General features: G+C 48.0%; 1 protein-coding gene across 2 annotated transcripts in view; it reads right to left on the bottom strand.

Moving 5' to 3' along the window:
• Positions 1–12,927, bottom strand: part of LOC123755284 (alpha-(1,6)-fucosyltransferase) — a 316,917-nt gene that overhangs the window by 32,831 nt on the left and 271,159 nt on the right. For both annotated transcript variants that reach the window (XM_069327846.1, XM_069327847.1), the window contains exons 7-8: positions 8,876–9,110; positions 2,380–2,553 (exon numbers count right to left, since the gene is read on the bottom strand). In XM_069327846.1, the coding sequence (XP_069183947.1) occupies positions 2,380–2,553; positions 8,876–9,110 (409 nt within the window). The remainder of the gene's footprint in view (positions 1–2,379; positions 2,554–8,875; positions 9,111–12,927) is intronic.

Genomic DNA, 12,927 nt, shown 5'->3' with positions numbered 1-12,927 from the left:
ACATTAATTACCCAATACATGGAAGGAGGTTGATGAGTCTGAAGGAACTGGGAACAAATGAATCCTGTCCAGGCTAGGAGAACGGGATTAGTAGGGCACGTTTCTATGGATTAACAAAGATACCAGAGGACCAGCAGGAATTCAAGAAGACACACATCCCCGCTGGTGCCTGACGGAGAAGTTTGATCGGAAAACTGTTCATACACAGTACCGTGATTGTTCCGGTGAATGCCAGGGCCTCCTAGAATTCCCCTTTTTGTAAAGGGAGGAAAAAGGCTTGGGCTTTGCCCTGGCCTGTATCCTGGCAGAAGCAGCCGAATGAGATCAGTGGTGATCGAAAAGTTTGATATGAGTGGACAGTAAAATTAGTTTACTGTCCACTCGTTCTCTCTATCCCCGCCGGTTGTGCTACCACTGGCATCCTGAAGGCAAACGGAAGGTCGTGAATAGTGCTCCGTAATTTTGCGTTCAAAGGCCCAGGCTCTCCATGGACGAAGTATCAAAATATATTTGGAAGGAATATGCAGTCTTTGCCTCACATTTAGTGTGGAAGACAACAGACATATCCTAGCGTCTGCCTTGCCAAACCTCTGCTTCATTAAAGTAGTATAGCAGCAGTAGCATTGATTTCACACTTGGCGGCTTTCTTGTACTACCTGTTGTGATTCTGGAATACACCATAGAAGCTCATGGGCGGACGTAGTTGTGGTTTACCCTCTCGTATGGCATATGTGGTAAGAGCTCATGTCGATCAGGGCCACGGTCAGGACTTCTGCCGACTTCTCATGCTGAAATGCCCCAATTGCAGAAGAGTTTCGCGTGGCCCTGGGGGCGGGGTGAACTGGGTAAAAAATGCTGGACCAAGAGGGCGAGCCCTCTCTCCTGTCACTAGTCGATACTAAATGTAGAGCTTGTACTCCAGCACCATAATGAAGAGACGATTCGACATCGACATTTGACAGAGCCCCAAGACTAAAGGTGGTGAACTGGGTAGGGAGTTGTGAAGATTGTGGATCTTCTTCAAGAGGGAGCGCACATTCTAAAGCATCATGGTGTTCACAAGACTTTTCGATTACCAGTGTGCATACAGTGTGCCGGCGAAGTATGCTTGCCAACCTTCACAGCGATAAAGAATATCTAAGGGAGCAAGGATGGTCAACCAGGGATCATGGAACTGAGTGTTCCACAACACGAGAGAAACATCTGTGGGCAAGCAAGTCCTGCACCAAGGTCATGGATCTATGTTAGGTACAACTTTATGCTAAACCTTGCAGCCGTTCTCAGGTCGAGTGGACGCATCCAGGGCCATGGGCGCTGGCTCGATCCTGCCGTCCTGTCCCAAAGATTTTCTCAGAGATATATCATGTAATTTAGTTTTCATTATGCATTTGATGGGAACGTTTGGTGGAGAACTTTACTACCTACACCAAAGTGTATGCCGGTTATATGCCAAAATTGGATTGTTTTTCAGCTTGCTGCCTCAGTTGCTAAAATTTTGCTCTTGTTGTTGATAGACATCGTCCACAGTATTCTTACACGTGTTCACTACAATCTGTAGAGGTTGTACAAATGTAAGCGATTCAGAAGCAGCAGCCAGTTAATAACCGAACCAGTAGAGAGAGAGGAGTACATGTTGAAAGTGGTAGCCATTTTGAAATTTAATCGGAATGAGAAGCACTTCAATAATAAGTTTTGTACATATCTCCATATTAATCCTGTGCCATGCCTTACCAAAATAAAATGATGTTACTAGTGCAAGCAGAATTTGTGTTATTGTGAAGCATTATACTGTCTCTTGTACAGTTGGTAAATAAGCTCCGGGTATTTGATATATTAGTGCTAAGTAAAGTTGTATTATATTTGGAGAGTTATCAGGTGTTTAAGCTAACCTTCTAAGATATGACAAACATACTCCTAGACAGCTATATCCTGAGAAGGTTAAGATAACTAACATTGCTAATGTTTAATGTCATATTAGGCCAGGCCAATTTTAAGATAAGATTTTGATGGAGGTGGGAAGTGTTGATATCGTACTTGTCCATGTTGGTAACAATGACAACACACTCGGAGCTGAGGGGACGGGACAGGTAGACATGAACAGTCTCTGGAAATTGAGAGAAAATAGGACAAAAGAACTTATGTGGAGTCTGGAAGTGCAAATAAGTGGAACCGATTGAAAAAAAGAAGAGGTGGAAGACACCTCCATCCACAACTTGAAGGCCAGAGTCGACAAAGTATTCGAACGTCTTGAAACTTAAATTAGAACGCAACATTTATAAAAAAGACTAGAAGGCGTGGGATAAGGAGCTATGCCACGCCTACGGTGACCTTACTTCACTGTAGTCACCTCTTCAGCAAACTCAAGAGAATATCAGTTACTTTTCCTTTGCCTCCTTGTAGACTGCGGGCTCGTCAGAAGCGAGGTAGATCCTGCGAGTAACATTTGGGTTGAAGATCTGGAGTCCGTCGAAATATTCCTCAACTTGTTCCATGTATTCCTTCAGGTCATGGTAACCGTTTTCAAGAATCTTGTCAGTTCGTCTGACGTGGACTCTGTAGAGTGAGAGACTGGTTGTAGTACACGAAACTATGCATTTGCTTATCTTATCTTGCTTATCTTGAGCAGTGAATGTCGAGTAATTTATCATAAACATTTATCAAGGGTAGTATGCCCAAGAGTTTTTAACTTTACATTAACAGGCCTGTAATTCTCAACAACATTATCAGCAATCTATTTACATTCAAATAATCATTAAATTTATCAGACAACCAATCAATTTTCGACTGGGAACTTCTCTACAAAAAAAAGCATGATTTATATTTGACACCAACTTGAGCACTGGGTCTCCCCACTGACCTACATTGTAACGTCACTTGCTGTAAGACCTTACGAAGATGACGGAATAGTATTCCATGTATAAAAATTTTACTCGAATAATAATTTATAATAATTAATCAATATAAGATATATTCGCTAAAATGGAAAGGAAGACTGTCCACGGCATGCTTTATCTAACTAGTAAGATACTAACAAAAATAAATATAAATTATAAAGCAGTGAAGCACTCTCTCGTTAATTTGTACTAATGATGGTATTAATGATGCTACATGATATTACATTACTGGTACAACCCAAGAACCAGATGTTAAGCTCACTGGACACGACTTCTGCGACCTGTTTGATGACTAAGCAGAAAAGGAGAGGAGCAAGGGAGTCACCCTGTTGGACGCCTTCTCGCGAGTCAATTTCACATTCGCCAAAAAAGTAGCTTTAGATCCGTAATGTAGCATGAATGTACAAAAGGGTAGAGGGAAGGGAAATGACGATGAACTGCACGGAGCACAGCATCCCTAGGCACCAAATTGAGGGCTTTTATAAAATCTAGCTTGATCAGGGCCTTTTCGTCTGTGATGTTAGCAACGAAAGCTTGAGCTTCGTGAGCTGCCACCTTACAACCTTGTGGAATGTCGAACCCGAGCTGTTTTGGCTTTAGTATGTTGGCCGCTGCCTCGCTAACTGTTCTCGCAGCAGCCTTTGCGACGAGACGACGGAGGGAATTGCCCACAGCTATTGGCCTGATCCCTCCATCCTTTTTCTTTAGAGCACAGAGAGATGCTCCAAAAAAGATAGGTCTTATAGCCTCTGGTATGATGCCAGCTAGACATGTGTTGATGAATCTGGTTAGTTCCACCACGAGGCCCTGTGCAATGTCGCCCAGTGCAGGGTTGAACATTTGCTTGATGTGGTTGGGTTTTAGTTCTGTGAACCCACCTGCTGATCCTGTTGGGAAGGACAAGGCTGCTTTATGGACCACAGATTCGGCCACCCAGAGAGGTTCTGCTTCAGTAGCCCCAACTTGTACAATGTCGTCCTCACGCGGAGCCCTGGGTGGGTGTTTTTTCCTTAGGGCTTGAGCTGTTGCGGCATCTCTGTCAGCAATTGAGTCCTCACTGGTGATGACTCGTATTGCGCCAATAGTGTTTCCTTCTTCTATTTTCTTGGTGACTGATGCTCTGATTTTTCATGTCTCGGATACGCCACTGTTGGGGTGGCGTATCCGAGACATGAGACATGTCTTCCTGCCGTGGGTGTTTCTCACGCGCGTGGGAAGGCTCACGTGGTTGTCCTCCCTGGGAAAATCATTTATGGCTTTGATGACTGAGGCAGCTAAGGTTTTGTCTCTCCTTGCAGGGGTGGCTAGACATATGTTGCCAAACAGTAGGAGGTTGTGCCACTCTTGGGTCGTTCCAGGAGAGTCGTTGACCTTTCTCAGGAGGGCTGATAGTTTGGCTGCTGCATGGGGCGGGCTGCTTTGGGCGGGATGTTGATTGATGCAGCAGCAGCAATCAACAGCCCGCCCAAATGATTTCGGGGCTTTAGTGTCCCCGCGGAGCGGCCTCCTCGACCAGGCCTCCACCCCCAGGAAGCAGCCCGTGACAGTTGACTAACACCCAGGTACCTATTTTACTGCTAGGTAACAGGGGCATAGGGTGAAAGAAACTCTGCTCATTGTTTCTCGCCAGCGCCTGGGATCGAACCCAGGACCACAGGATCACAAGTACAGCGTGCTGTCCGCTCGGCCGACCGGCTCCCTCACCCCAACCGACCGAACCACTCCGATCGACCGAAGTAGTTCAAATAGCTTTGGCTATCACCTTCTTATATCCGGTCGTGATGGTCGAGTGGATTAAGGTGTCCTGTACATACCAGTTGCGTTGCTCCTGGCAGTATGGGTTCGAGTCACTTCTAGGGTGTGAGTTTTCAGTTGCATATAGTCCTGGGGACCATTCAGGCTTGTTCGCATTTGTGTTCCCCACGTGTGCCCCAAAGAATGAGGTGATTTGATAAAACACTATGCCCAAGAATTACCATCCGAGTGCCGGCGGGGGGGGGGGGTTCAAATTAGCTTCGGCTATCACCTCCTTATGTCCGGTTGTGATGGTCGAGTGGATTAAGGTGTCTTGTACATACCAGTTGTGTTGCTCCTGGCAGTATGGGTTCGAGTCGCTTCTGGAGTGTGAGTTTTCAGTTATATATATATATATATATATATATATATATATATATATATATATATATATATATATATATATATATATATATATATATATATAAACAATCAACATCGATTACAGGTGTATTTGCGGTGAGGCAGAGGCCGACAAGTACGGACGGCATGGCCTTCTCTGCCAAAGGACAGGAGGATGGCATGCAAGACACCGTGAGGTCAATGACGATATTAAGAAAAGCCTTGCCACAGCCGGTTGTCCAGCAGAGAGAGAGCCCGTGTCAACAGGTCCTGTGGGTGTCAACAGGTCCTGAGGGTGTCAACAGGTCCTGAGGGTGTCAACAGGTCCTGAGGGCGTCAACAGTCCCTGAGGGTGTCAACAGTCCCTGAGGGTGTCAACAGGTCCTGAGGGTGTCAACAGTTCCTGGGTGAGTCAACAGGTCCTGAGGGCGTCAACAGTTCCTGATGGTGTCAACAGGTCCTGAGGGTGTCAACAGGTCCTGATGGCATCAACAGGTCCTGAGGGTGTCAACAGGTCCTGATGGCGTCAACAGGTCCTGAGGGCGTCAACAGTTCCTGAGGGTGTCAACAGTTCCTGAGGGCGTCAACAGGTCCTGAGGGTGTCAACAGGTCCTGATGGCGTCAACAGGTCCTGAGGGCGTCAACAGTTCCTGAGGGTGTCAACAGTTCCTGAGGGCGTCAACAGGTCCTGAGGGTGTCAACAGGTCCTGAGGGTGTCAACAGGTCCTGAGGGTGTCAACAGGTCCTGAGGGTGTCAACAGGTCCTAAGGGTGTCAACAGGTCCTGAGGGCATCAACAGGTCCTGAGGGCGTCAAAGAGGTCCCGGGTGAGTCAACAGGTCCTGAGAGTGTCAACAGGTCCTGAGAGTGTCAACAGGTCCTGAGGGTGTCAACAGGTCCTGAGGGTGTCAACAGGTCCTGAGGGTGTCAAAAGGTCCTGGGGGTGTCAACAGGTCCTGAGGGTGTCAACAGGTCCTGAGGGTGTCAACAGGTCCTGAGGGTGTCAACAGGCCGTGAGGGTGCCAACAGGTCCTAAGGGTGTCAACAGGTCCTGAGGGTGTCAACAGGTCCTGAGGGTGTCAACAGGTCCTGGAGGCATCAACAGGTCCTGAGGGTGTCAACAGGTCCTGGAGGCATCAACAGGTCCTAAGGGTGTCAACAGGTCCTGGAGGCATCAACAGGTCCTGAGGGTGTCAACAGGTCCTGGAGGCATCAACAGGTCCTGAGGGTGTCAACAGGTCCTGGAGGCATTAACAGGTCCTGAGGGTGTCAACAGGTCCTGGAGGCATCAACAGGTCCTGAGGGTGTCAACAGGTCCTGAGGGCATCAACAGGTCCTGAGGGCGTCAAAGAGGTCCCGGGTGAGTCAACAGCTCCTGAGAGTGTCAACAGGTCCTGAGAGTGTCAACAGGTCCTGAGGGTGTCAACAGGTCCTGAGGGTGTCAATAGGTCCTGAGGGTGTCAACAGGTCCTGAGGGTGTCAACAGGTCCTGAGGGTGTCAACAGGTCCTGAGGGTGTCAACAGGTCCTGAGGGTGTCAACAGGCCGTGAGGGTGTCAACAGGTCCTAAGGGTGTCAACAGGTCCTGAGGGTGTCAACAGGTCCTGAGGGTGTCAACAGGTCCTGGAGGCATCAACAGGTCCTGAGGGTTTCAACAGGTCCTGGAGGCATCAACAGGTCCTGACGGTGTCAACAGGTCCTGGAGGCATCAACAGGTCCTAAGGGTGTCAACAGGTCCTGGAAGCATCAACAGGTCCTGAGGGTGTCAACACGTCCTGGAGGCATCAACAGGTCCTGAGGGTGTCAACAGGTCCTGGAGGCATCAACATGTCCTGATGGTGTCAACAGGTCCTGAGGGTGTCAACAGGCCGTGAGGGTGTCAACAGGTCCTGAGGGTGTCAACAGGCCGTGAGGGTATCAACAGGTCCTAAGGGTGTCAACAGGTCCTGAGGGTGTCAACATGTCCTGAGGGCGTCAACAGGTCCTGAGGGTGTCAACAGGTCCTGAGAGTGTCAACAGGTCCTGAGAGTGTCAACAGGTCCTGAGGGTGTCAACAGGTCCTGAGGGTGTCAACAGGTCCTGGAGGCATCAACAGGTCCTGAGGGTGTCAACAGGTCCTGAGAGTGTCAACAGGTCCTGATGGCGTCAACAGGTCCTGAGGGTGTCAACAGGTCCTGAGAGTGTCAACAGGTCCTGAGGGTGTCAACAGGTCCTGAGGGTGTCAACAGGTCCTAAGGGTGTCAACAGGTCCTGGAGGCATCAACAGGTCCTGAGGGTGTCAACAGGTCCTGGAGGCATCAACAGGTCCTGAGGGTGTCAACAGGTCCTGGAGGCATCAACAGGTCCTGAGGGTGTCAACAGGTCCTGGAGGCATCAACAGGTCCTGAGGGTGTCAACAGGTCCTGGAGGCATCAACAGGTCCTGAGGGTGTCAACAGGTCCTGGAGGCATCAACAGGTCCTAAGGGTGTAAACAGGTCTTGGAGGCATCAACAGGTCCTGAGGGCATCAACAGGTCCTGAGGGCGTCAAAGAGGTCCCGGGTGAGTCAACAGGTCCTGGGGGTGTCAACAGGTCCTGAGAGTGTCAACAGGACCTGGGGGTGTCAACAGGTCCTGAGAGTGTCAACAGGTCCTGAGAGTGTCAACAGGACCTGGGGGTGTCAACAGGTCCTGGGGGTGTCAACAGGTCCTGAGGGTGTCAACAGGTCCCGGGTGAGTCAACAGGTCCTGGGGGTGTCAACAGGTCTTGAGGGTGTCAACAGTTCTTGGGTGAGTCAACAGGTCCTGAGGGTGTCAACAGGTCCCGGGTGAGTCAACAGGTCCTGGGGGTGTCAACAGGTCCCGGGTGAGTCAACAGGTCCAGGGGGTGTAAACAGGTCCTGAGGGTGTCAACAGGTCCTGAGGGTGTCAACAGTCCCGGGTGAGTCAACAGGTCCTGAGGGTGTCAACAGGTCCCGTGTGAGTCAACAGGTCCTGAGTGTCAACAGGACCTGTGGGTGTCAACAGGTCCTGGGGGTGTCAACAGGGCCTGAGGGTGTCAACAGTTCCTGTTTGAGTCAACAGGTCCTGAGGGTGTCAACAGGTCCCGGGTGAGTCAACAGGTCCTGAGGGTGTCAACAGGTCCTGAGGGTGTCAACAGGTCCCGGATGAGTCAACAGGTCCTGAGGGTGTCAACAGGTCCCGGGTGAGTCAACAGGTCCTGAGTGTCAACAGGACCTGTGGGTGTCAACAGGTCCCGGGTGAGTCAACAGGTCCTGAGGGTGTCAACAGGTCCCGGGTGAGTCAACAGGTCCTGAGTGTCAACAGGACCTGTGGGTGTCAACAGGTCCTGGGGGTGTCAACAGGGCCTGAGGGTGTCAACAGTTCCTGTTTGAGTCAACAGGTCCTGAGGGTGTCAACAGGTCCCGGATGAGTCAACAGGTCCTGAGGGTGTCAACAGGTCCCGGGTGAGTCAACAGGTCCTGAGGGTGTCAACAGGTCCCGGATGAGTCAACAGGTCCTGAGGGTGTCAACAGGTCCCGGGTGAGTCAACAGGTCCTGAGGGTGTCAACAGGTCCCGGGTGAGTCAACAGGTCCTGAGGGTGTCAACAGGTCCCGGGTGAGTCAACAGGTCCTGAGGGTGTCAACAGGTCCCGGGTGAGTCAACAGGTCCTGAGAGTGTCAACAGGTCCTGAGGGTGTCAACAGGTCCTGAGGGTGTCAACAGGTCCTGAGGGTGTCAACAGGTCCCAGGTGAGTCAACAGGTCCTGAGAGTGTCAACAGGTCCTGAGGGTGTCAACAGGTCCCGGGTGAGTCAACAGGTCCTGAGGGTGTCAACAGGTCCCGGGTGAGTCAACAGGTTAGCCTACCCAACAATCGGATGCTGAAAATTGATGGATTTCTCTTCCCTGCTGATAATCTCTTGCATGTGAGGCTGAAGTTTGAAGACGTATTTAACAAACTGTCCGAGCCACCAGGCGGCCGGGTCCCCGTACAGGCGGACCACACGCTCAGATATGTCGCTGGGGACGGCCAGGGGCATATACTCCGGCTTGGGCTGTGTGTCTACTCCTATAAATAGCACCGTCTTCGAGTCCTCTCGCCCTGCAAAAAGTAATGAGCTATAAGGATACTAAACATTGCTGGATAAGCACTAAAGATGCAGTTTTTTTCAATCTTTAGACACAAATAAATCTTAACACCCAAGTAGCATTTAAGAGAAAACTTTACGGAATTGTATGCGTTAGCAAAAAAAAATATATTTCAATTTTTTTATCCTTGCGTGTATTTACTCACAAATTTATTGATGTCGAAATGTCGAAGATCTTTGCAATTGCCTCAAAGTTGCAGTATCCTGAACCTCTTGTAGGCACTATATAAAATTTTTAAGCAGGCTAAGAAAACATTTTATTATCCTAGTTCAAGAGGGAATCTGTTCTTCAAAAATATGCTTGGCCTTTTGTATTCACCTAGTTGTGCTTCCGGGGGTTGAGCTCTGCTCTTTCGGCCCGCCTCTCAACTGTCAATCAATCAACTGCAGGCGATGAGTCACAATAACGTGGCTGAAGTATGTTGACCAGACCACACACTAGAAGTTGAAGGGACGACGACGTTTCGGTCCGTCCTGGACCATTCTCAAGTCGATTGTGAGAATGGTCTCACAATCGACTTGAGAATGGTCCAGGACGGACCGAAACGTCGTCGTCCCTTCAACTTCTAGTGTGTGGTCTGGTCAACAATCAATCAACTGTTTCTAACTACTAATTTCTCCCCCCCCCCTTACTCACCCCTCCCCCCCAAGAAGCAGCCCTTATCAGCTGTCTAACTCCCAGGTACCTATATACTGCCAGGTAGCAGGGGCATCAGGGTGAAAGAAACTCTGCCCATCTGTTTCTGCCACCACTGGCATCGAACCCGGACCCTAGGATTACGAGCGCAGAGCGCTGTCCACTCTACTATCAGACGCTTCTGTGTACTGAAAACATTGCACAGATCTCCCACACACTTCCGGATGTTAATATCGCTGTGGGTCTTATAGATGCAAGGGCAGACAAAAATTGCTGATTAAGAATTCGTCAATTCACAAGTGGATGTGTCTGTCCAATACTGTACAGTGAATGTGAAAAAGTGTCTATCAGCCACGCTGAAAAAATCCATAGAGAACATAAATATTAGAATGGGCCACTAGTGGATGGGCCATCCATAAGAATAAAGAATTCTTATGACTTCTAAGAGAAAAGGGCATCTGAATAATTGTTTGAATGAAAAGAAATTTGCCCGAAGCACATCGTTTACTGAAAGAAATGTAATTAAATAGAACCTAATTAGAATACAAGGATAATACTTTAAATATGAGCTTTGGTTTGTATACAGTTGATCCATTTTGGTTTCAATAATGTCATCAGAGTCATAAATATCATAAATTGGACATGGCCATAGTTACCCCTGCGGAGCAAAATCGACATTGCCAGATTGGGTACATATGTTTATTTGAATTTCGTTTTCTTCCAATTGTTTGCTCTTTTACGGTTCAGTCAGGTAATAAAAGGTAATCATAAAAAGAAAAAAGACTCAGCAGTGATACATGACCTCCACTGCACAGAATGCAGCACAAAATGGACGAAGCTGGCAGACCAAGAACCCAGACCCACACTTCTGAAAGCCAACAAACAATCTGGCTGGGACATCCCCATCAAAGACAAAGAAGCCACAGCTTAACTGGAGGCAAGAACAGGCCCTAGTGACCACACCTGCCACACGGCTGTGAGTGCTCCCCATGCAGAAGATTTCCTTTTGACTATCAGTAGCCAGCTAACACCTAGTTACATTCTGCCATCTTTGAGACCAAGACGAAACATTCAACATACTGGTCCAGCCATCACTGAAACACACGAGACTGATAGGCTGCAATGGGCCTATTGGCCCAAAGTGAGGTACTTCATCTCATCCCCGGTTATATATTCAGTTGCAATATAGTTGTAACCAATCCACAGGGAAATAGCAGTTCGGTTATATAGACTACTTTTAGGTTACAGATGCAACTGGGAGATTGGTGAACCACGACAGAGAGAATGCATCTTCTGCCAAACTGTCACAGAAAAGCCACTACTTCACTATCTCCTGGAATGTGAGGCAGCCAACGACCTTAGAAGAGCTTTAAGAGTCCCCGAATCTTGCAGTAACCACCCTGAAGCCATCAACACTGCAACTCTCCTAGTCAAAAAAAGTGTCCAGCTGCTGGACACCTTCATAAATACTGCCAAGCAGTATCGTCCCCCCGCGATAGCAGCCACATAGTATGGATGGACAGTTTAAATGCGAGCTTAGCACACAGTATATTTTTTTCACGACCAAAGAGCACATTCACTCCAAAAAATCTACTACTTACGGGTTCTTCAGGTCCGTTCAACCTCTTGAGTGGCTTAATCTTCATCATCAGTCAATCAATCAATTGTAGCCTTTCACGACCAAAGATCACATTAACTCAAAAAATCTACCTCTTTCGGGATATTCATGCCCGTGCCACCTCTTGGGTGGCCTAATCTTTATCAATATATCAGTTATGACCACTGGTTCTCTGTTTTTCACAATCTTAGGACGTGACGCATAAACGATGTTTGTCGTTCAGTTACAGCCATTAACTGGCTTTCGTTTAAGCCTTTTAAGCGAAGTTAGTAGAGCTCCCAAATTCGTTGATAGTTCTTGTTACCCGCCGGAATCCCGTGTTGTAATTAATTCCGAGAATTTAGAGGAGTGACTGTATTATAGATACCATGAAAGAACCTTGAGGAAGAGACACGGGAGACATCTCCCGTCACGCAGGGTGCAGTCGCATCTCCACAAATGTCCAGTATCAGCTATTGATACTATTGATATTGATATATTGGGCTATCAATATCAATACTATTGATATTGATAGCCCGTAAGTAATGGCTCAAAAGGGCCACCACTTACGGGCTATTCATGCCCGTGCCACCTTTTGGGTGATTTAATCTTCATCAATCAATCATCCATGTGCTTTCATAGACCATATTACTCACACACACACACAAGAGATCTGTTAGATATATAGCCAAGAAAGCACAGCATAATATGCATAAGTGAGACTGATCACAAAATTATATGGGATAATTCTTATATAATTTATCCCCAACTCTGTGGCTTCAAAAGAAAAATAATAGAATCTACGTTCATAAACATTAATCCAAATCATAATATCTCCTAAGGGCAATGGTTACTAGATATTGTGAGAGATTATGTAACAAAGACGTTAGTACCCAATGCATACACCTCTCCCCAGGACACCAGACTTGGCACCATAAAAGCACAGGGCATTTTGGGAGTCCAGATACGGGAGACATCTCCCGTCACGCAGGGTACAGTCGCACCTCCACAGATCTCCAGTATCATCTATTGATACTGGTAATGGCTCAAAAGGTCCACCACTTACGGGCTATTCATGCCCGTGCCACCTTTTGGGTGGCTTAATCTTCATCAATCAATCAATGGGAGTCCACACGGGAGACATCTCCCGTCACGCAGGGTGCAGTCGCACCTCCACAGATCTCCAGTATCATCTATTGATACTGGAAATGGCTCAAAAGGGCCACCACTTATGGGCTATTCATGCCCAAGCCACCTTTTGGGTGGCTTAATCTTCTCTCTCTCTCTCTGGGAGTCCAACAAAAGTTACAGCCCCGCTCCTGTGCCAGATAAGTCCACTATGGGCTCACCATAGCTCGTGCTACTTGGAACTTGATGTTCCCAGCAGCTGAATTTTAAACAACAACAAGAATGGGAGTCCAAGTCCCCTATTCTCTTTTCCATCCTCTTTAGATCGTTAAACTTTTCGTCAAGGACTGCAGCAATGGCATTGTGGCCCAGACGTGCTCCAGGTAGTGTGCTGTCATCGGGTTCAATG

Source organism: Procambarus clarkii, chromosome 20 (assembly GCF_040958095.1).
Source record: "Procambarus clarkii isolate CNS0578487 chromosome 20, FALCON_Pclarkii_2.0, whole genome shotgun sequence".
NCBI lineage: Eukaryota > Metazoa > Arthropoda > Malacostraca > Decapoda > Cambaridae > Procambarus > Procambarus clarkii.
The sequence above is the reverse complement of the archived record's forward strand: the minus strand, read 5'-3'. Positions and strand labels throughout refer to the sequence as shown.